Source organism: Glycine soja, chromosome 2 (genome assembly GCF_004193775.1).
Source record: "Glycine soja cultivar W05 chromosome 2, ASM419377v2, whole genome shotgun sequence".
Classification (NCBI taxonomy): Eukaryota; Viridiplantae; Streptophyta; class Magnoliopsida; order Fabales; family Fabaceae; genus Glycine; species Glycine soja.
This window is the reverse complement of record NC_041003.1, coordinates 47,738,125-47,760,331: the sequence shown is the minus strand read 5'-3', so window position 1 is coordinate 47,760,331 and position 22,207 is coordinate 47,738,125. Positions and strand designations below refer to the sequence as shown.

Sequence of the window (22,207 nt, the reverse complement as noted above, 5' to 3'; positions counted from 1 at the left end):
TGAATTTGAAAAAAAAAATAAAAAAAAAAAAAAAAATATATATATATATATATATATATATATATATATATATATATATATATATTTGACCATTTATTTTATAATTCCAATTTCCAACTTGAAAAACTCGTGACTATTATTCAGTAAAAAAAAAAAATTCGGTCCAGGTGAGAAGGTGCAAGAAGAACGTGCAAAGGAATCACGAAAGTAATGTATTGTATTAACTGATTGAGACGGTAGAATGGGAATTAATTACGGTACCAATTGTTCCCACGTCATGTAGACAGATACTCACACTGTCGCTGTTCGAATACAATGCTTTTTTTAAACTAAGAATAAAATTTATCCTAAAATAATGGTTGTATTTTAATAATTTTCTCTCAAAAAAATTAATACTAAGTAACCTTTTATTTATATTTTTTATAATATTATGAGTGAATAATAAAACTTATAAATAAGTTAATATTAATATAAGATCAATTTTATAAAATTAATATTTTTTATTTTTTAATTGATATAAAACATTCAAAAATAATTATTATTTTTTAATGGAAATATAAAAAAACATTATTAATTTAAGATTAAATTACTCATTTTATTTTTATAATTTCATATTTTTTTATTTTTTTAGTTTAAAATAATATTTTTAATCCTTTACATTTTAATTCTTTTTTAATCTTTATAATTTAAAAGTGTTCTTTCTAATCTTTATAGTTTATATTTTTTTAATTTTATTAAAATTTAAAAATTATAGAGATTAAAAAATTAAGAATCATTATGAGGATTAAAAATATCATTTTTAAAATTATAAAAATTAAAAAAAATTATAAAGATTAAAAAGATCACTTTTAAAATATAAAAATTAAAAAAATAAAAATAAATTAAGAATAAATGAATAATTTAATCAAATTAAAAAATAAAAAAAATGAGTAATTTAACCAAGAAATATCAAGAAAAAAAAAATCAGCCGCAGAACCGTACCAAATGTTCCCACGTCGCTCTCAAGCAGTTGACTACGTCTTTGGTAGTAAGCAATGATTACTAGCGAGTGCAGACTCACACACACGTCATTATATAAGAGTGTAAAGTTCTGTTCTCTTGCTCAAAACATAAACATAACAGTTTCTGAACTATGGAACTGAAGAAGACACCAACAAGTTTGGTTTTTGCTGTTAATGGTGAGAGGTTCGACCTCTCCCACGTTGACCCTTCAACCACTTTACTCGAATTCTTACGCACTCGCACTCGTTTCAAGAGTGTCAAGCTCGGTTGTGGTGAAGGTATGCATGTGTTTGTGTTTATTCAACCATTTCTCTCTCTTTTGGTGGTTAAGCAGTTGATTGATTCGCTTGATTAATTGTTAAATTAGTTTTTGGAGGTTTTCCCCTTCATGGGTATCTTATTTGAAGTCTGGATTTTTTATTTTTTGTTTTGCTTTTCAATTTCAATAAGCTTGGTGTTTACTGTAGGGATTCATCTTTTCCTTCTTTCTGTGATTCTTAATGTTTACAACTTGATGAAATGCTGAATGGATTTTTATGGTCATGGAATGATTTTTTAAGGGCCACTTTAAATTGTCCAATACTCTTTTTCTTGGCGTTTTAAGAAGTGGAAACAATGGAAGACTTACATGCAATTCACGGATTACTCTGATCATAAGCCTGTACTGTACTGGATCCTATCATATATGTGCGTGTGAATTTAATTAGAATACACTGACAAACTTCTATACTGTCATTCAATTATAGATTGTCACGTATGCTAAGATTGTTGGCTTTTGTTACAAGTACTTCAAAAGTAATTTCTAGAGTGATTTCCAATTAGTTGACAATGTAAAAAAAAAAAAAAAAGACTGAAAATGTGAAAATAAAACTCTCTCTCTCATTAAGAACCTTCTTAAGGACAGATTTGGGGGGGGGGGGGGGGGGGCTCTAATTTTTTTATTGTCTCGTCATGACTCATGAAGTAGGAGAAGATGTTGGCTTATAGTAGCCCTAATTTTCTTTTCAATTTGGTACTTATGTTTTGACACGGTTGGTTTCAGGTGGTTGTGGTGCTTGCGTAGTTTTAATCTCCAAATATGATCCTGTGCATGACCAAGTTGAGGATTTTACAGCAAGCTCTTGTCTCACACTACTTTGCAGCATACATGGCTGGTCAATAACGACTAGTGAAGGCATTGGCAATACTAAAGAAGGATTCCACCCAATTCATGAAAGATTTGCAGGATTCCATGCTACTCAATGTGGCTTTTGTACACCTGGAATGTGTGTCTCACTCTATGGAACACTTGTCAATGCTGAAAAAACTAGTTCTCCAAAACCACCAGCTGGGTTCTCTAAAGTAACTGTTACTGAGGCTGAAAAGGCTATTGCAGGAAATCTTTGTCGCTGTACAGGGTATCGAGCAATTGCTGATGTCTGCAAAAGCTTTTCAGCTGATGTTGATATGGAGGATTTGGGTCTCAACTCTTTCTGGAGAAAAGGAGACAGCCAGGACTCAAAGCTTAGTAGGTTGCCTCAGTATGACCATACTCAATCAATTAGTAGATTTCCTATGTTTTTGAAGGAGATCAAGCATGATGTGTTCTTGGCTTCTGACAAACACAGTTGGCACAGACCTATTAGTCTAACGGAGCTTCAGAACTTACTGAAATTAAACCATGCCAATAGTACCCGGATAAAAATTGTTGTTAGTAATACAGGTATGGGATATTACAAAGATAAAGAAGGTTATGATAAGTACATTGATTTACGGGGAATTTCTGAGCTTTCAAAGATCAGAAAGGATCAAACAGGGATTGAAATTGGAGCAGCAGTGACAATATCTAAAGCTATTCAAACACTGAAGGAAGAGAGCAGAAATGACTTTCTCTCAGATTATGTAATGATACTTGAAAAGATTGCTGACCATATGAGCAAAGTTGCCTCAGGATTTATTCGAAACACGGCCAGTGTTGGTGGCAATTTAGTTATGGCACAAAAGAATAATTTTCCATCAGATATTGCTGTAATACTTCTTGCTGTAGATGCAATGGTTCACATAATGACTGATACACAATTTGAATGGCTGGCATTAGAGGAATTTCTGGAAAGACCAACATTAGGTTTTGAAAGTGTGCTTTTGAGCATTAAAATTCCTAGTTTGGAACTCAATAAAAGTGAATCCTCAGAACCAGAAAGTAGATTCCTCTTTGAAACTTACCGAGCTGCTCCTCGACCCCTTGGAAATGCCCTTCCCTACTTAAATGCTGCTTTCCTGGCTAAGGTGTTTCCATGCAAGGACTCTGGTGGAACTGTGATAGACACTTGTAGGTTGTCTTTTGGTACTTATGGAATTAAGCATGCAATCAGAGCAAAAAATGTTGAGGAATTTTTAGCTGGAAAGCTTTTAAATGTTAGCATTCTGCACGATGCTGTCAACTTGGTTACAGAAACTATTGTACCTAAAGATGATACCTCAAAAACTGCTTACCGTTCAAGTTTGGCAGCTGGTTTTATTTTTCAGTTCTTAAACCCACTTTTCAACACTTCGGTAATAACAAATAGTTATTTGAATGGACATATTAATCTTCCTTTGGTTAAGGATCTTGAATTAAAAGAGAATCAGAAGCAGGTTCATCATGACAATGTTCCAACTTTACTATCATCTGGGAAGCAAGTCCTTGAAGCAGGCTGTGAGTATCATCCTGTTGGGGAGCCAATCATGAAATCTGGAGCTGCGCTACAAGCTTCAGGTTTGTTTGGTATCATCAACTTTTGAATTGAGTCACTGACTACTCTTTTCTTTGCATTGTTATCAACATTTCAATTTAGTAAACTTAAATATTTACATGACAAAAGGTGGTATTTCTTCATATTAGAAAGTAAACCTTCGTGCAGTTATAAGGTTGTAAGCTTGTGACCTGGTGGTCAAATTTTCTAGTCTCAGAAGCAGCCTCTCTTCTTATGGTGGTAAAGTTGTATACATCTTACCCTCTCTATATCCTACAATGCTTGCAAACTTGTGTATTGGTCTACCCATCATTACTCACTTCCATTGGGTAAGTGACATCAAACTCTTAATCAGGTTCATAAATGTCTCTCTTTCTCCCTAAAAGCTTGTAGCAAGCAAACATGATGATGGTTTTTCCTTCTCTAAAAACTTTCCCCTTTTTCCCTTTGTCTGTTCTCTTGCTTTGGAAAAGTCTTATATTCATTCAGTAGCATTTTATGATCAATTGCTACATAGCAGAAGTCAAAACCACTATGTTCATAAAAACCCTGTTCCTCATGCTCTTGGTTCAGATGAATTGTGTATCCATATTTTGCATCTTACAGTCTCTGGTTTCCTTCTAACTATGCTAAAAAGTCTTCTTTCCAGGCCAGAGACTAGTTTTTATGTGTGAAAGATTTATTTTATCCTTTTTTGATGCCTTTCAATTATGACTTCTCATGTTTAATTGTTTAAATTTCTGTTCAGTAACAAGTACATTTTTATGAATAATCATATATAGGTGAGGCTGTGTTTGTGGATGACATTCCATCACCATCAAATTGCTTACATGGAGCATACATTCATAGTGCAAAACCTTTAGCAAGGGTAAGGAGTATAAAACTAACGCCTGAATTGCAACTGGATGGAGTGAGGGATATCATTTCAAGTAAAGACATTCCCAATGGTGGGGAAAACATTGGATCTAAGACTATATTTGGTATCGAACCTCTATTTGCAGAAGAGATAACCAGATGTGTTGGTGAACGCCTTGCATTCGTGGTGTGTTCTTAAAGCCCTCTTTTTGATCCAACAATGTATGAGCTTATTTTTTATTTCATTTTAGTCACTGAATACCTTCTTTAGGTTGCAGATACTCAAAAACTTGCAGATATGGCTGCAAACTCAGCTGTTGTTGATTATGATAATGAAAATCTTGAACCACCTATTTTATCTGTTGAAGATGCTGTTGAAAGATCTAGCTTTTTTGAAGTTCCTCCTTTTCTCTATCCAAAACATGTTGGTGATATATCAAAAGGAATGGCTGAAGCAGATCACAAGATTCTTTCTGCTGAGGTACATTAGATTACATTTATTGCTCTCCTTTGTTTCCCCTCTTCCTCTCATTTCACACCTTTGTGCACCTTGGTTTCTGATGCAACGTTTATGTTTGCTCCTGATTAATTAATGTTTAAATGGTTATGCTGAACAAAATATTCATTGTTGATTAATGTGAAATACAGATGAAACTTGGGTCTCAATACTATTTTTATATGGAGACACAAACTGCACTTGCTGTACCAGATGAAGACAATTGCATTACAGTTTATTCCTCCAGCCAATGCCCCGAGTTTACACATTCTATTATAGCGAGATGTCTAGGAATTCCTGAAAATAATGTCCGTGTAATTACAAGAAGGGTTGGGGGCGGTTTTGGTGGAAAGGCTATAAAAGCCATGCCAGTAAGTATTTATTTATGTCTTAATTTTTTAAAATTCTAATTTATTATTTTATCTCTATCTCTTTTTTCATTACAACTAACTAATAAATATTGTAGAGTGTTGACATGAACCTTCAAAACTTCTGTAGTTTGGAGAAGACACTAATAATCTGAAAATAAAAGGCCTTTATTGTCATTTCACTGATTTTGTTTCTAGATAATATTCAGCAATCTAGACAATATGGTTTTAGTTTTTATCGACATGTGTTACAGATGTTATAGAAGTATAAAACGATTCCATTATTCTCAACAACTTAAGCTTTTGGGATATTTAGTTTGTGGCATGATGTTGAAGCCTCTATATAACCTTGTAGTCTAAGTTTGATCCTTGCTGCCTCCATTCTTCTAAAATAATAGTTGAATTTCAGCACAAGGTTGGTGGGTGTGTTAGAGATTTATAATAGCATAAAACTATCCACCAACTTTTACCCGATAGCTTAAGCTTTTTGGATGGTTCATGACAATATATGTCCTTCACTTGTCTTTAGCATATGTTGCTGCTTACTGTTTATCCAAGTAATCATTTTCCCTTGTAATGTGTATTTTGAATACAATGAAATAGAAATTGGGTTCCCAAAGCTATTTTATATTTTTCTTTTTTCTTGGATCAAAAATTAATTTGTTAAGATGGAGGAACGATACTGAGCTGGAGGACCTAAAATTGTCTGATAGGCAAAAGAAACAAGACAAAAAAATATAAAAACATTAGGTGAAAAGATCTTCCGACAAAAAAAGTTCCTTTGAAATTTGAATAAATCATGAGATAATCCCCATTGAAACTCTAGAATCCCAATTCTCAAGGGAAATTCACTACCAGGGACTAAAGGGTGATTTAGTGAACGAGGTTCCCACTTAGTGGAGTCTGAGGAGGGTAGTTGTATGAAGCCTTACCCTGTAATCGGAGAGGTTGTTTTCCAAATTTGAACCCATGGCCAAAGACAGCTTGCTTGTAAGGAATCTTAGCTACTTCCCTATTGAATTATACCAAAGAATCAAATGAAACAAAGAAAGAATGAAGGATGTGATGAATTATCTATTACCGAATAGGAAGTACAATCGTTCCCTTACCAAGGGAAATCTCCCTTACCAAAGAATCAAATGAAACAAAGATTTCCCTTACCAAGGGAAATCTCCCTCCACCAAGCCTAAGGTCAAGGTTCTATAACAGATTTTCTAACTGATTGTACAATCGTTCCGCTCTTATTTATAGGACTAACTACCCCCACTGCCTTCCAAATTCTCCTCTCTCAGTATCTCTTATACATGATAATTATATATTTATGCATGTATTGCATAGTACTAACTATCGGATCTTTCAGGTTGCCATATCATGTGCACTGGCAGCACAGAAATTACAGCGCTCAGTTAGGATGTATCTAAATCGAAGGACAGATATGATAATGGCTGGAGGAAGGCATCCCATGAAGATAACTTACAGTGTTGGGTTTAGGAATGATGGTAAGATTACTGCACTAGACCTTCAGATATTGGTCAATGCAGGGATATATGTGGATATAAGTGCAATTATGCCACATAATATAGTTTGCGCACTTAAAAAGTACGACTGGGGTGCACTATCTTTTGATATAAAGGTATGCAGAACAAACCATCCTAGTAGATCTTCAATGAGGGGCCCTGGGGAGGTGCAGGGATCATTTATTGCTGAAGCTATTATAGAAAATGTTGCAGCTACACTTTCAATGGATGTAGATTCTGTCAGAAGCATTAATCTTCACACATACAAAAGTCTTCAGTCATTCTATGAGTATTCTCATGGTGAACCTTATGAGTATACATTGCCTTCAATATGGAGTAAGTTAGCTGTTTCTGCAAACTATGACCAGAGAAATAAATTGGTGCAAGAGTTTAACAGAGTTAACACCTGGAAGAAAAGGGGAATCTCTCGGGTACCAGTTGTAATTCAACTGATGCTAAGACCAACTCCTGGTAAAGTAAGCATTTTTTCTGACGGGTCTATCGTTGTTGAAGTTGGAGGAATTGAATTGGGTCAAGGTCTTTGGACAAAGGTGAAACAGACGACTGCATATGCTCTCGGTGTTATTCAATGTGATGGAACTGAAGGTCTCTTGGACAAAGTACGGGTTGTGCAATCTGATACGGTGAGCTTGATTCAAGGAGGCTTCACTGCTGGGAGCACTACATCAGAGTCAAGCTGTGAAGCAGTTAGGCTTTGCTGTAATGTCTTGGTAGAGAGGCTAAAGCCTCTTAAGGAAAAGCTGCAGGAGGAAATGGGCTCTATCAAGTGGGAGACCCTTATTCATCAGGTAGCTACTATATATAAATAAAGTAAAAGCTCAATTTTGAACATTGATAGTTTTTCCTCTCAAAGAGTTATCTTCATGTTTGTGGGAAGAAGTTCCCCGAAGATAAAACCACTTCTCTTCATAATCATGAAGTACATGAAGCAAGTGGCATTTTAACTGTTTCCTCTCTTTATGATCCATATGAACTGACTATTTCTGATTGAATTTCACTACTGACCTCTGAAAGGTTTACAAACTTACATTTTTCAATTCACACTGATGCACGTATATTACTATTAGTATTTGTAATTGTGCATGAGATGTATTGCTTCAAGCTTTTCCTGTTAAGGTCTTATAGTTTGTAGCGTGGAAGATGGCAAATTGGCACTTAGCGTTCTCACAATTTATGGGATCATAATTAACTCCTTTTAATTAGGAAAATATTCAGGGAGTTTACTGTGGAAATGGAATTGAGTGTAGAGAATTTCTTCTTATTTTCCTAGCCCTCAAGCATTAATATTTAATCACCATGTTGCTGACAATTTATTAACATACAGGCATACATGCAAGCTGTGAACTTATTAGCATCTTCATTTTATGCACCCAGTGTTAACTCCATGAGTTACCTAAATTATGGTGCTGCAGTAAGTGAGGTAGGTCGTTTTTATTTTTTGTTCCATATGCATATCTCAAATCAAAATGGTATTTTCTCTAGTTCATTAATAATAACTTCTCTTGAATGTTAAGTGATAATGTCAAATTTTCTCAAAAACCATGTTACTGAAGTAATTGAGCCTACTTATCTTATACTGATTCTAAATAATGGAATTTATTTCTCAGGTGGAAATTGATCTTCTGAATGGAGAAACCAGATTTTTGCAAACAGACATTATTTATGATTGTGGACAGAGTCTAAACCCTGCTGTTGATTTAGGACAGGTAAGCTGACTACACATTTGCTATGCAAGCTCAGCCCTAACCAAAGAATAACACAAGAATTGGGTCCAAAAATAGTTTTTTATTAACACAACTTCTCACATCAAGATCCTCGGGAGTGAAAAAAGGAGAAAGAACTGGCACAGTATTCCCAATGCCAAAAATAAATTTAACATTAAAAGTGGAAAAGACAATAATCAAATCCTGATCAGTTTGCCACATAGGCTGAGTCCAATATATCTAGTTAAGAGCCAAGAATCCAAGATATTAGAGCTTGACGAGCCTTGATCTCTTGTTAAGAACTAGAGAGGCTTTAATTCCTTATGTTAGCTAAAAATTTATTGTTAAGAACCAACTCCACCAAAAAGCCTAAGATATTAGTTGGAGGTCCTAGAATGTCTATGGTCTCTTACTACTTAGAACTATTGTTCAGTTGTTTCTCTATGAATATTTATGCTTCTTAACAATATAATTGTATCCTGCAGATTGAAGGAGCTTTTGTCCAGGGGTTAGGGTTTTTCATGCTTGAAGAATACGAAACAAATCTTGATGGTTTGGTGTTACAAGATGGCACTTGGAACTACAAAATCCCTACGATAGACACTATACCTAAACAGTTTAATGTTCAAATCCTCAACAGTGGGCACCACCAGCAACGTGTTCTCTCTTCAAAAGGTATGAACAAGGAGCCAAGGAGTTATCAAAAACCTGTTTGTTCATTGGTCTTATTTATTTATTTTCCTCCTGAGTGGACATCACTTGTACATGAAACGGGAAGTTTTGTGCATTTTCTTTCATTGATATTGATTCATTATAGGTTTATTCTAACAGTTCAATTCCAAAATCTAGGGATAAAGACAGAAATTATTTGTTAACCACATATTTTGTGGTGTTAACTAACTAGTTAAATAATGTAGTAGCTTGAATACGGGAAGCATGTAAAACCTCTATAAAAGGAATTAAAAAAAAAAAAAAGTTTGGTATCAAACCTAAGGTTGGAAGTTGATGGAACATGTAATAATCAATTCAGTTTCATCTGCATAATAGTTTGAAAGAAAAATAAAATACAGATTGTGATTGTAACTTGTAGGAATTTTTCAGCCTATGTTTTATTTTAGACTTTTAATAAGATGGAGAAAACATCACTTATTCCAGTTTGAAAATCTAAAATGAAAAAAAATAAACTGAAATTTGTTGCTGCAGCTTCTGGCGAGCCGCCATTACTTCTAGCAGCTTCCATTCACTGTGCCACAAGAGCAGCTGTAAAAGAAGCAAGGAAACAGCTTCTTTCATGGAGCAACCAAGATGGAGAAGATTCAACATTTCAGTTGGGAGTCCCTGCAACCATGCCTGTGGTCAAGGAACTCTGTGGACTGGACATTGTAGAAAGATACTTGAAATGGAAAATGGGAAGTACATAACGGTGCTCATCACTATCCTAAATAAGTTAGAAGAATGGTTTTATTCTATCCATTTTTCAGTCCTTTTGGTAAAATAAATAAGTGGAGTTTTTCTTTTATATTATTTCACATAATGATCATGCTAGTGGAATTTTTTAAAAAAAATTAATGTTTACAATAAGAAACCCAAGCTAGTTCAGCTGGGTGGTTTTTGCAGCAAGGAAAAGAACAATTTTGTTCTAGTTATGCACAAGTAAAATAGTTAAAAGTGTCGTGCATCATTCTTGCTTGAATGCTCTAACATCCAAATAAGCACGCTTTAAATATTAACCAAACCGTTTTAAGAAAAAGAAATTGCTCAGTATAAAAAAAATGGTATATGTTTTTATTTGGTGCGGCTGAATTCATTCGTAGCAGCAATTCAATTTTTATAAGATAATTTTTTGTTAATTTCACCAAAAAAAAAGAATTTTTTGTTAACCAAATTAAATTAGGAAGTGTGCAACTATATTTTTTTAATTAAACTGTACCTTATGCAGTTCTAAATTAAACTGTAGAGAATATAGGTAACTAACAAGTGCTACTAAAAATTCATGACTGCAGAGCATTTCAGCCCTTAAAATGTTGTTTTAAAATAATTTTTTTTAGTACAAACTTAGTTTGGTAACGCTAGTAGTCTCTATATCAATTTTTTACATCACTTTTTTATAATTCACATTTTCTCACTATTTTTTTCATCACAACATTTACGTTCTAATTTTACCTCTTGATATCGTAAGATGATATGATAAAGAAGTTGTGTTGACAGTAAATTCTTTTTAATATTTTTTCACACAATTATTAAATAAATTGTATGCGAGTTTAACTGAATAAAGTGAAAGTTAAGACTATAAGTTATTAAATGAGGTATACATTTCACTTAATAATAAAAAGATTATTTTAAAAAAATATATATTTTTCTTAAGAAAAAAGTTTATCATTTCTAAAAAAACGTTTCGTCAATAAGAAATTTCTAAATACAAACACCTCTGCCGACAAAGTTTCATACTGTAATTTGTAAGGACTAATTTTTCTGCAAGATAAAATTCATCCGTATTAATTTGAATATGATGACGCATATGCATGATATATAATAAGCAATGTGTCAAATAGAAGTAACAAACACGTGTTTACAATGAATTTCCTCCATCTTTATTTAAACTAGAACTAGAACTAGAATAGCTCCCAAGCACCGTGTGTAAAACAAAGAAAAAGCAAAATGCAGAGATAGAGAAAAAGTATATAAGACAGAATTGAATAAAATGGTGGCATGTATGTTGAAATGGAGGAGGGATAGATTTAATAATATTTTTTATAGGGTTTAAATATTTTTTTCAGCAATTTAGTATTTTTTTTTATTTTCATCTTTATATATTTTTTTAATCTTTGTAAGATTATTTTTTTCGTCTTTGAAGACCTTTAGATAACATTTTTTATTGTTTAGAGTATTTTTTTTCTTTTTAAAATATCATCTAAAATACTTTAAAAACAATAAATAAAATAAATAAAATTTATTAAAATGAAAATTAAAAAAATATTAAATTACAAGAAAAAGAATGAACCTTTAAATAATGTCGCATGCATACATCACACCGATGTCTCGTAAAACGATGTGATAGACTAGTGTTTTTTAAAATAAAGGGGGAAAAAGTGAAAGACAAACTGCTTTAAATTTGTTTTGATAAATGAAAAATGTTTTGTTAATGTAAAAATCAGGACAATTTCTTTTAATTTGTAGTATAATTTTAAGATGAATAAATAATAAAATATCACGTACATACTCTTCTTCTATTAATTCGAATTTGTATGAATTATTAAGCTAAGCATCTCGAGATGACTTGTCCCGGTGAAAGAGAAAGCAACCTTTGCAAATAAAAATTGTCAATGGCGGGAAGACATATAAACATGTCATTGTGGAAAAATTATTAGGTAGTTTAAAAATATGATATTATCCATAAATTCGACTAATAATTATGTGATAGATAAATAAATTAATTAAGATCTCTTAAAGAATAATATAATTGATTTTTATTAGATAATTATTAAATATATATTTAATTTAATAAATATATTTTTGATTGTTGACATGATTATATTGATCGGGACTATAAAGAACGATTGTGATTCTAAATCACATTTCAGGTCATTTTCAACCTACAATCTAGCAGGGACACAATAAATTTGTAAGCAAATTAATGTTTTTTAAATTTAAGTTATGCGTTATGTTAGTTTTCAAGTTTTTTAATTGATTAAAATTTGCTACTTTTAAAAATTAAATAAGTTTAGTCAGTCGTGATTGTTTTTTACTTTAAATAAAATCCACAGTTTTTTTTTTATATTTTTTAACTTGTTCCGAACATGATGTAGGCCCAGACAACAATATTTAATACAATCAAAATTACAACATATGAAATGTCTTCCAAAGTAACTAAGGGAGAAAATGTACGTACTGCTGGCCATGAATTTAATTTGAAAGTCCCTAATAAAAAATTTCACTGTGTTGAGTCATTGATATATAAAAACTTTTATTCTTAATCTTTGTTGCCAGTGATAGAGGACACCATCATAACTGTTATTGTTGCATCATTGCTTTCAAAACAAAAATTTTAACATATCAAAAACTCATAAAAAAATTTAAAAAAAAACTTAAAATAAAATTGAATCATTTATAAAGAAAACATTCTAACATATTTAAGTCAAATTTAAATGTGTTATATTTTGGTCTGAGCCTAGACCCAAACCTACGTGTGAGCCTACATACATAACCCATGTAAAAATTATTATTCTACCTCGGTTAGAATTATATCTAGATTTGCATGAGCTTCCGGCCTTCCTCAATTGCTCACGTAAGGGTGATAGATAATAAGACCTCCTAACAAGACAATCTCCTCTTCGTGCAATTAATAGCATTAACCACACACAGATAATAAATAATCACAAAGAACACAAATCCCCCATTTAAATCCAGCAGCAACACTATAATTCCACATTTCTCATGACAACAACACATAAAATAAATCGTAGTTGGGACCAAGGTTTAGGGCTCGTTTGTTTAAACGTTAGGTATAGTGTTCACCGGCAAGGTTTAGGACTCGTAGTTTATCTTTATAGAATTACATACTTGCATATGAATGTTTGAGGTGATACCAGTTACTCTGATGTTGTCTAGGTTTATGTGTATTGTAATGCCATGGGGCACGTAGTTTGTTTATTCAGTTGTAAGTGTCATGTGATGTGTTATCTGGATATTGTACGTTTTAGTATTAATTAAATTAAAATAAGTTTTTCGTTTTATTAGCTTTTGAGTTATCATGTAATTGCTGGGAGCTAGTCGTTATACCTACATAAATTTGCGGGGGTAAATATCTGTTTCAATATTTGAGTAATTATCCTCTCTGCATACAGATATTTTTATAAGTAAACTGTCATCCAAGTAAATTTATTGATTTTTATAAAAGTTATATCTAGCATAGTTTATAATTAATTGATAGGGTAAAAATTCTTACATAAATTGCCGGAAGATTAAACTTTCTTTACTATTTATGGTTAGTACGTTAATACTGAAAGCTAGTTATGTGATTCACGTAACTAATGTCTGCATATGCATATATATTAGAATGTAGTTGAGAAACACAGGCTGTAATTGTACTGAGACCAATCACTGACAGCTGCTTTCACTCACCACTCTGAGTCTGACTGCACTAGGCAATACATTAGCCAGAAATTATTAGATAGTTTGGGATTGGGACTACCATGTGTTTATAGTCTTGATTAATTTTTACATTATATCTACTTTTTTCAATGAAAAAAATAATAATAACACTATTATAGTATTATGTAAAGAATTAAAGATTATTAAGGAGCAGGGACAATAATAATTTTGGACCACCAAAATAAGTTTTTTTAAATTAGCATACCTCACTCTCAAGCCCACTTTATAATCTCACTCTCCATTCAACTTCTTTACTTCAGTGTCTGGAATAGTGGTAGCCTTCCTTAATGCCTTTAACTATGCTCCATTTTCATGTGTTTTTAGATTGACATGTTCTTCTCTGGCTTGTTATGCATGTCAGTTAATTAATGGGATTCACGTGTTATGGCTATTGTGAAAATGTCTCACTGCATGCAGGTTCAACTTCAAGCGTTCAAATGGGAACAACTACAACACCCCTTGTGTTGGTTCTTCTATTTTGCTGCCTTGTTTCTGTTTTACAAGCAGAATACTTGAAGTACAAAGACCCGAAACAGCCACTGAATGTTAGAATCAAGAACTTGCTGAAGCGAATGACCCTGGAGGAGAAGATAGGCCAAATGGTGCAGATTGAACGAAGTGTTGCCACCCCACAAGTGATGAAGAAGTACTTCATTGGTAATTGCTCTCTTCCAATCTCTAACCAAATACTAGTGCCTTATATGCTACTATAGTTATACTATGCTTAATAGTAATGTTTTCTTTGCCTCATCTAAGTGTATGATTTGTTTAATATAAGGGGCATAATAGTGTTTGCTATTATGGAGGTGACATATTAGAAATATATGTGATGTGATGATTGATGGGCAGGGAGTGTGCTGAGTGGGGGAGAGAGTGTTCCAGCCACAAATGCATCTGCTGAGACTTGGATCCAAATGGTGAATGGAATCCAAAATGGATCTTTGTCTACGCGCCTCGGGATTCCAATGATTTATGGCATAGATGCAGTTCATGGCAACAATAATGTCTACAAGGCAACCATCTTTCCTCACAATGTTGGGCTAGGAGTTACCAGGCAAGTAAACATGTACAATATATGAGTGGTCATGGTCATTTTCTTCTGTGACAAGGCTGTTATTTGAAGACCTTGGTTTTTCAAACGCTAATGGTGTCATTTGCACTTGAAAGCTATATTTCAACATGTTAACATTTTCACTAGACCATTCAATTAATTATCCTTCATTGAGAGAGAAATCAAATTTGATACTTGAGACTTTTTTGCTCTTTAAAATGAATAATTTTTTCATTTTTATCTTATACTGGCTGTTAGGGATCCAGTACTGATAAAGAAGATTGGAGATGCAACTGCCCTAGAAGTTAGAGCTACTGGAATTCAATATGTTTTTGCTCCGTGCATTGCGGTAATTAAGCAGTGCTAATTATTCTGTTGTTCAGATCACATAAAATTTGACATTGATCGAGTCTCCAAATATTGTTGATAGCCATATTTTTCCACAGGTCTGCAGAGATCCTAGATGGGGGCGTTGCTTTGAAAGTTACAGCGAGGACCCTAAGATTGCTCAAGCAATGACTGAAATTATTCCTGGTTTGCAAGGAGACATCAGTAGCAATTCAAGAAAGGGGGTTCCCTATGTTTCTGGAAAGTAAGATTCTCGGTAGTAGATTGAGTTCAGTGTGAATCATTAGATTAATTGGTCATCTTGACTTTTTAAATGCTTCCGTGCACATATGCTGGATGGTAATATTCACTCAGTTGCTGCTCTTCTTTATAATTGATAATTATTAGAAGATTTACTGCATTTATAAATTATTTTAAACTTACTTTTTCTGTTTTTTAGGCAAAAGCATTGTATTGTATTGTATTGTATTTATACAATTTTTTAACTAATATTTTTCTTTTGGAGGGGGTTTCTCCGGGAATTTGTGTGTATGAATTTGTTACTTTTTTATTCTATATGAAGTATTTCATTATTAAAACTTGAATATTGTTTCAATGAAGTAAAGAACAGTCTGCATTCTAATTAATTTTTTAGGCATGCAATTCCTTCAACATTTGAATTACTTTACCACAGGAACAAGGTTGCGGCTTGTGCTAAACATTATGTAGGAGATGGTGGCACAACCAAGGGCATTAATGAGAACAATACTGTGATCAGTTATAGTGAATTGCTTCGAATTCACATGCCTCCGTATTATGACTCCATTGTCAAGGGGGTTTCAACAGTAATGGTCTCCTACTCTAGCTGGAATGGCCAAAAGATGCATGCTAATCATTTTCTTGTCACTAATTACCTCAAGAACAAACTGAAGTTCAGGGTAATAAATAAAACTTATTTGATTACTTCTCTAATAAAGCAATTGAAGTGTAGTTTTGGTTCTTTAAATCTATATTATGTGCGATTTTGGTTTTCCAAATTTTGGTTTTTTGGTCAATTAAGTCTATTTTTAGAATCAAAAGAATGGTCTTCCATCAAATTGAAGATGATTAAACATTCAGCTTGCGATGTACCCTTTTTGGCATCTTTCAGGGTTTTGTCATATCAGATTGGCTAGGCATTGACAAGATTACTTCTCCTCCTCATTCTAACTATTCATACTCTATTCAAGTTGGTGTTGGTGCTGGAATTGATATGGTAACAAAAGAAAGAAAGAAATATTATGACTTTAGTGTCTAAAATTTAACGTAATGACTTTTCATTTATTATGAGTTTATGACTTTACATTATTTTACAGATCATGGTTCCCTTTAATTTCACTGAATTCATTGATGTCCTGACTTATCAAGTAAAGAACAATATTATCCCAGTAAGTAGGATTGATGATGCTGTTAAAAGAATCTTAAGAGTAAAATTTGTCATGGGCCTATTTGAGAATCCACTTGCTGATCTAAGCCTAGTGAATCAACTTGGTAGTGAGGTACATTTTTTCAAGGATGTAATGTCAACCATATCTTTCAAATGGAAAGAGTTATTTTATTGATCAATTATTGTCCCTTAAACAGGAGCATAGACAGATAGCAAGGGAAGCCGTAAGGAAATCACTTGTGTTGCTAAAGAATGGTAAATCTGCTGAGAAACCTCTGCTTCCCCTTCCCAAGAAAGCTGCAAAGATACTGGTGGCAGGAAGTCATGCTGACAATTTGGGTTATCAATGTGGAGGATGGACAATTACCTGGCAGGGGCTTGGTGGCAATAATCTCACTGTTGGTAAGCAAACATGCTTAATTTGGTGTGTTTAAAATTACTCTGAAAACTAGAAATCTCTTTCCGGGTGACTTAGGAGTGTGTATATAAGCTTACTTGAACTCTACTCTACAGGATAAGTAATTAGTGTTACATGTTAAAAAGCATCAACTTTCAACAGTCTTAAAGGTGTATTTGGTTTTCCGTTCAAAAGCATGAAACAAACATTTAATCCAATGACTCCACGTCCATGTATTCGCTTGAACATGCCTTGGAACATGCATGCACCAACTGAAAACTAATCACACACTAAAACCTACATGGGTTAACATAAAACCACTCATATACACAGCAACTTGAGATATTTGATCATACGTTTCTTTTCTAGGAAAGTTACAAAATATTGAAGAAAAAAATTCCATTTTCCATGCAGGTACAACAATCCTTGAGGCTGTAAAACAAACGATTGATCCTGCTACTAAAGTTGTCTTCAATGAAAATCCCGACTCCAACTTTGTCAAGTCCAACAACTTCTCTTGTGCCATAGTCGTTGTAGGTGAACACCCTTATGCAACAACATTTGGTGATAGTTTGAATCTGACTATTCCAGAGCCTGGTCCAAGCACCATCACCAATGTATGTGGGTCTATACAATGTGTGGTAGTTCTCATCACCGGCCGACCAGTTGTGATTCAGCCATATCTATCAAAAGTAGACGCACTTGTGGCTGCATGGCTTCCAGGGACTGAAGGCCAAGGTGTAGCTGATCTTCTCTTTGGTGACTATGGATTCACTGGCAAGTTGGCAAGAACATGGTTCAAGACAGTTGACCAGCTACCAATGAATGTTGGCGATAAATATTATGATCCTCTATTTCCATTTGGATTTGGGTTATCTACAAACCCCACCAAGTATTAAAACCATTTATGAGATTACTCAAAGATCTCACGGTTCCTTTTCTACAAGAGACTCGCAATTGTCTTTTGCAAAGTGAATGGTTAACACGTTTATCTTTGTAATGAATGCATTAGAGAAACTCCATTTAGCACTGGAAAAGAAGCATGTTATTTAAGATAAAATTTAGTCTGGAGCCTTGGCAATTTTATCTTATAAACTTGGCTTTCTGATTGGTGTGGTAATAGTGATGATTGCTAACCTCAGACATCTGTTCTTCCCAATTTTAACATGTATTAAAAAATCTTTATTTTTGATAGATGCTAATGGCAGCCAATAATCAGATCCATAAAACCAATCGTAGTTGGGATCAAGGTTTATTATTGTACAATGTTTCCGACACCAAAGCAATTGAAAGGGGTAGCGGAGGAGTAGGATCATGTAGTTAAAAAGTACACGAGTTTGTGAATAACAAGCAATTGAAATTGATAGCAATGTGTAGTGTACTACACCCAAATCAAAAGATAGTTCAAGATTGGAACATAAACTACCACTAACTGTTTGCTAAAGTGCCACATGCTCTAAAAGGCCACCTTTCTAGGAGGAATCACCACATTCTTGTTTCCGGGAAATGCATTTCGTGATATATCTACCAAAGACTTGAAGCTATAGGGTTCGTGCATAGATATCTCTGACAGAACCTTTCTGTTAAGTTGGATATTCTCCTTCATCAGCCCATGCATGAAGTTCCCATAGTTGACCTGGCAAATAAAAGGAAAAAAAAATATATTGATTGACAAATGAAATGGCAGAAGAATATGCCCATGAAAATATAAACTCAAAAATAAAAGGAGCAATAGAGGTGTTAAATAAATGAGAGAAAAATTACAGATTCCAGAGGCAGGTTCACCTAATATTCAATCCATTTGAGGTTAAAAATGTATCACTCTCACACACCATGTATTCAGTCCAGTCATTTTAGTACAAGAAGTATAGTTAGCTTGAATCCAGATACATCATACATGTTCACCTAAGAATCCAATCTTGCTTCCAAGCCAGCTATTTTGCTTCAAAGACTCATTATCACTGGTTTGCTCATCCCATACATTCTCCTATGCTTCTTAATGAAGAATATAAATTCATTTCTCCATTTACCATTAGTTAAAGCTCACATCCTACAGAGCTTTTAACTGAAAGCAGTGACAACAGAACAATAGAAGTTGCTTGGTCTTACAATCACTTTTGCAATACAGGCAACAAAAGTACCTTCCACAATTGAGGATACTGGATACATAATATGACTAGGGAAAGGGGGAACTCTTTGAAAGTTATTTCACAAATAAAAGAAGCCTTAAGAGGAGAAAAGTAAACCCAACTGAAGATTGGGGAAGTCAGTCCTGAGTTTCCAGACAATGCTAAAACAAAGAATCTTTTTTTGTGCGATTACATCAGAACGGTACTACAGTGTGACTATATATTTCTCATGCTCCTTATTTGTAGGAGCAATAATTTAAATATATAAAGCATGGGTTTTGCTTCCAGAGCTTTCAAGTGGAAATATTGCTCAAGTTAGACATGTGTATATAAGAATTACCACAAGGTTCACAATCATAGCAATTGCATCACCGAGATTTTAGAGTATGATTGGTTTTCTGATTGCACAAATTCCTAAACATGCAGAAACAAAAGAAATAACTAGTTATTCTCTAATTAACATACTTTAGGTTCTTACTCGGCAAAAAACTAGACACACTTGGTCAACAATCAAAGTTTGATGAAAACAACAATAGCCATATTGAATTTCTTGATCAAGCATTGAATTGTAAGAGATTATGGATTAGTGAGAGAAGAAAAGGAGTTAGAAGACATACCCCATGAATGCGGGTACCAGCATTGATCCTTTGGATCCAAAGGGATCGCATGTCCCTCTTTTTGTTACGGCGGTCTCTGTAGGAATATTGCAAGGCCTTCTCAACCCTCTCCCTTGCTATCCTTATGCAATTCTTGGCTCTACCCCTGAACCCCTTCGCTAGCTTGAAGATCTTATCCTTGTTCATTTTCTCCTCTTTGTTCTTTCTACTCTGCAAAACACAGTTTCATCAAATCCCAAACAAAGGATGAAGTAAAAAAAGAAAACCCTCACCCCCTATTATCATTCATCAGACATTGCTCTAACCACGCCAACCCCAAGCAGAGATACAAAAAATTGCAAGAAGATAATGAGAAAGCATATGTTCACTACTTCACTCCCACATAAACAGTAATCATCAAGAATCACTAATAGACAGTCAGTAAATAACAAAAAGTGCTCTAGATACCTCAGATTATACCAATTTTCAGCTTCTTCCTTACTGTTTTCACACCGTTCAAACTTCAAAGGGCTAATCAAGACTCAGAAAACAACACATAAATAAATCAGCCATATATGTAAGCCACTCTGCCAGGCTCCTCCAACAATAAGCACAGCAATCAAGGAAGCATAATTTATTGAAAATAGTTATAAAAGAAAAAACAATGTAAAAACTGATTACTAAATATCTCGTTATCCAATAACCCAGCAAAAAATAAATAAAAATCCTTTAGAAAACAATCCATACACTGCAAACAAATATTCACATGATGTGCATACCAATACGCATGAAAACTTATAGCCTATTGAATTAACATAAGAAAATTGGGTAAATTAGAAGGAGGGAAAAGAAGTGACCCAAATGATCCCTATGCAAAAAAATCCAAACTTGAATCCAAAGGGTAACAGTGGTTGGTTCCGGGCACCCAAAAAGACAGAACCAGCTACCGTAAACACGATTCACACAACTCAGGCATTTTATCAAACACGTAAAATGAAGTCTGTGTCATGGGCAGATAATTATTGAGACGAGATTCAGCGTATGACCATAGTGCCATGCATACCTAAGAAATGAAGAGAACGAAGGGTTTTAGATTTCGAGAATTTTAACGTGCGATCACCACAGATACGGTGCTTCCGGCTAGACGGCGGCGCTTAACTGGTGTGGTGTGGTATTTTGTTGGGCTTAGCTTTTCTGAAGACTGTGTTGGGTTAGCTATTAATGGCTACTAGTACTATTTAAAATATAAAAAATAAAAAAACAGCAAAAGAATTGATAGAGAGATAATTATTTTTTAATTAATTAAAAACTTTCTAATTTATTAATAAAAAATTTAGTGAAAAAATTAATAATTTTCATTTTTTATAGTTTAAAATTAAATTTATATAAAATAGTCATGTAAAATAAGAAGAATGAGAAAAATTGTCTGTTATAGTATGTGACACTCAATAAAATTGAGGAGAGAAAATATAGATACTGAATTTTAATTGAGTAAGGAAAAGTGATATTCCATTCTTTACTCTAATTTATATTATCAACAAAAGATCATAATTTTTCTTTTCAATTTTATGACTACTACTAAAAGTTCTTGTTATTGTAAAAGGTTAAATGGTCTCTTATTTTATTTTATATTTTTGTTTCAATTTGTTTTCCAAAATTTAAAAAGTTTCATAGTCCTTTAAAATATGTTAAATCAAGCTCTAATTTAGGCAAATTAGTAACATGTAATAAACAGTAAGAAATGTCACATTAGATAAAAATTCGTCTCGTCGCATCAGTTGGTGAAAAAATTGAAAATGACTAATTTAATCTAACAGATAATTTAAGGAATTAAAATAAAGAAGAAAAAAAAAACTTAGAAAACTAAACCTAAATTAAAAAAAAAATAAGAGGAAAGACTTTTTTTTAGAGGAATAACTTAAAAATATATCACTAGGTTTTGTTAATATGGAGTTAGATGCGCTATCTTGCCCTCATGACGAAAATGTTTCCAATTTCCATAACTAAATATAAACGAAAATTAAACTAAAACAAAACAATGGGTCAAGTTAAAAATTTGCAATACTATCTTTAAATGAATATATAAAGTTGTAAAAATTAAGAATTTAGGATTAATTTATCGTTCCCTTAAAAAAAAGGATTAATTTATCGTGATTATGATTTATGACAAGTTTTTAAGAGAAATATTTACTGGCCTAGATTGTGAAGCATGTTCTAGAAATACATTAATTCAACTAATTAGATGATATTTAACTAATAATTTACTTAGCCCTGGAAAAGTTTCAACGCATATCCAATGTCTTTACGTTGACTGATTAAATTAAAATAATTATTTATTATTTATTAATGACGTACAGGTTAACTAAGGATGCAAATGAATAGCATTTTTTAGACTGCACTTATAAGAATTTCTGAAAGATTTCTTTTTCCTTTTCTAAAATCTTCTATGTCAAAAAA

The 22,207-nt window shown here is 33.1% G+C and overlaps 3 protein-coding genes across 6 annotated transcripts; 2 read left to right on the top strand and 1 right to left on the bottom strand.

Annotated features, from left to right (window-relative positions):
- The first annotated feature begins 1,085 nt into the window (after positions 1-1,085).
- On the top strand, positions 1,086-10,334 carry LOC114400497 (abscisic-aldehyde oxidase-like). The gene is made up of 10 exons (XM_028362971.1): positions 1,086-1,280; positions 2,045-3,736; positions 4,496-4,755; positions 4,840-5,049; positions 5,217-5,435; positions 6,793-7,758; positions 8,295-8,390; positions 8,578-8,676; positions 9,159-9,348; positions 9,877-10,334. Exons 1-10 carry the CDS (start codon positions 1,133-1,135, stop codon positions 10,092-10,094), a joined length of 4,098 nt encoding a protein of 1,365 aa, XP_028218772.1. The 5' UTR covers positions 1,086-1,132; the 3' UTR covers positions 10,095-10,334.
- A 3,573-nt stretch (positions 10,335-13,907) lies between these two features.
- LOC114400463 (beta-glucosidase BoGH3B-like) lies at positions 13,908-18,168 on the top strand. 2 transcript variants are annotated; one of them, XM_028362922.1, is made up of 10 exons: positions 13,908-14,098; positions 14,242-14,481; positions 14,674-14,878; positions 15,134-15,224; positions 15,322-15,467; positions 15,897-16,140; positions 16,353-16,457; positions 16,558-16,740; positions 16,826-17,030; positions 17,440-18,168. In XM_028362922.1, exons 2-10 carry the CDS (start codon positions 14,262-14,264, stop codon positions 17,922-17,924), a joined length of 1,884 nt encoding a protein of 627 aa, XP_028218723.1. In that variant the 5' UTR covers positions 13,908-14,098; positions 14,242-14,261; the 3' UTR covers positions 17,925-18,168. The 2 variants fall into 2 exon arrangements, with proteins under 2 accessions (XP_028218723.1, XP_028218731.1); XM_028362930.1 differs by lacking the exons at positions 16,353-16,457; positions 16,558-16,740.
- Positions 18,169-18,242: 74 nt separating this feature from the next.
- LOC114400475 (50S ribosomal protein L20) lies at positions 18,243-20,968 on the bottom strand. Of its 3 annotated transcripts, XM_028362949.1 has the most exons (4): positions 20,814-20,966; positions 20,219-20,281; positions 19,772-19,981; positions 18,243-18,661 (listed from the first exon to the last, which is right to left on the bottom strand). In XM_028362949.1, exons 3-4 carry the CDS (start codon positions 19,955-19,957, stop codon positions 18,482-18,484), a joined length of 366 nt encoding a protein of 121 aa, XP_028218750.1. In that variant the 5' UTR covers positions 19,958-19,981; positions 20,219-20,281; positions 20,814-20,966; the 3' UTR covers positions 18,243-18,481. The 3 variants fall into 3 exon arrangements, with proteins under 3 accessions (XP_028218750.1, XP_028218756.1, XP_028218744.1); XM_028362955.1 differs by lacking the exon at positions 20,219-20,281 and having other exon boundaries at positions 19,772-19,976; positions 20,814-20,968; XM_028362943.1 differs by lacking the exon at positions 20,219-20,281 and having other exon boundaries at positions 20,814-20,965.
- Between the last annotated feature and the right edge of the window lie 1,239 nt (positions 20,969-22,207).

Bases quoted from the DNA above. Each gene is read 5' to 3' on its own strand.
- LOC114400475 (XM_028362955.1), bottom strand. From the start codon at position 19,957: ATGAACAAGGATAAGATCTTCAAGCTAGCGAAGGGGTTCAGGGGTAGA. The intron at 18,662-19,771 runs GTATGTCTTCTA...TTTATTTGCCAG, and splicing joins CTGGTACCCGCATTCATGGG to GTCAACTATGGGAACTTCAT.
- LOC114400463 (XM_028362922.1), top strand. From the start codon at position 14,262: ATGGGAACAACTACAACACCCCTTGTGTTGGTTCTTCTATTTTGCTGC. The intron at 14,879-15,133 runs GCAAGTAAACAT...ACTGGCTGTTAG, and splicing joins GTTGGGCTAGGAGTTACCAG to GGATCCAGTACTGATAAAGA. The intron at 15,468-15,896 runs GTAAGATTCTCG...ACTTTACCACAG, and splicing joins GTTCCCTATGTTTCTGGAAA to GAACAAGGTTGCGGCTTGTG.
- LOC114400497 (XM_028362971.1), top strand. From the start codon at position 1,133: ATGGAACTGAAGAAGACACCAACAAGTTTGGTTTTTGCTGTTAATGGT. The intron at 5,050-5,216 runs GTACATTAGATT...TGTGAAATACAG, and splicing joins ACAAGATTCTTTCTGCTGAG to ATGAAACTTGGGTCTCAATA. The intron at 8,677-9,158 runs GTAAGCTGACTA...TGTATCCTGCAG, and splicing joins CTGCTGTTGATTTAGGACAG to ATTGAAGGAGCTTTTGTCCA.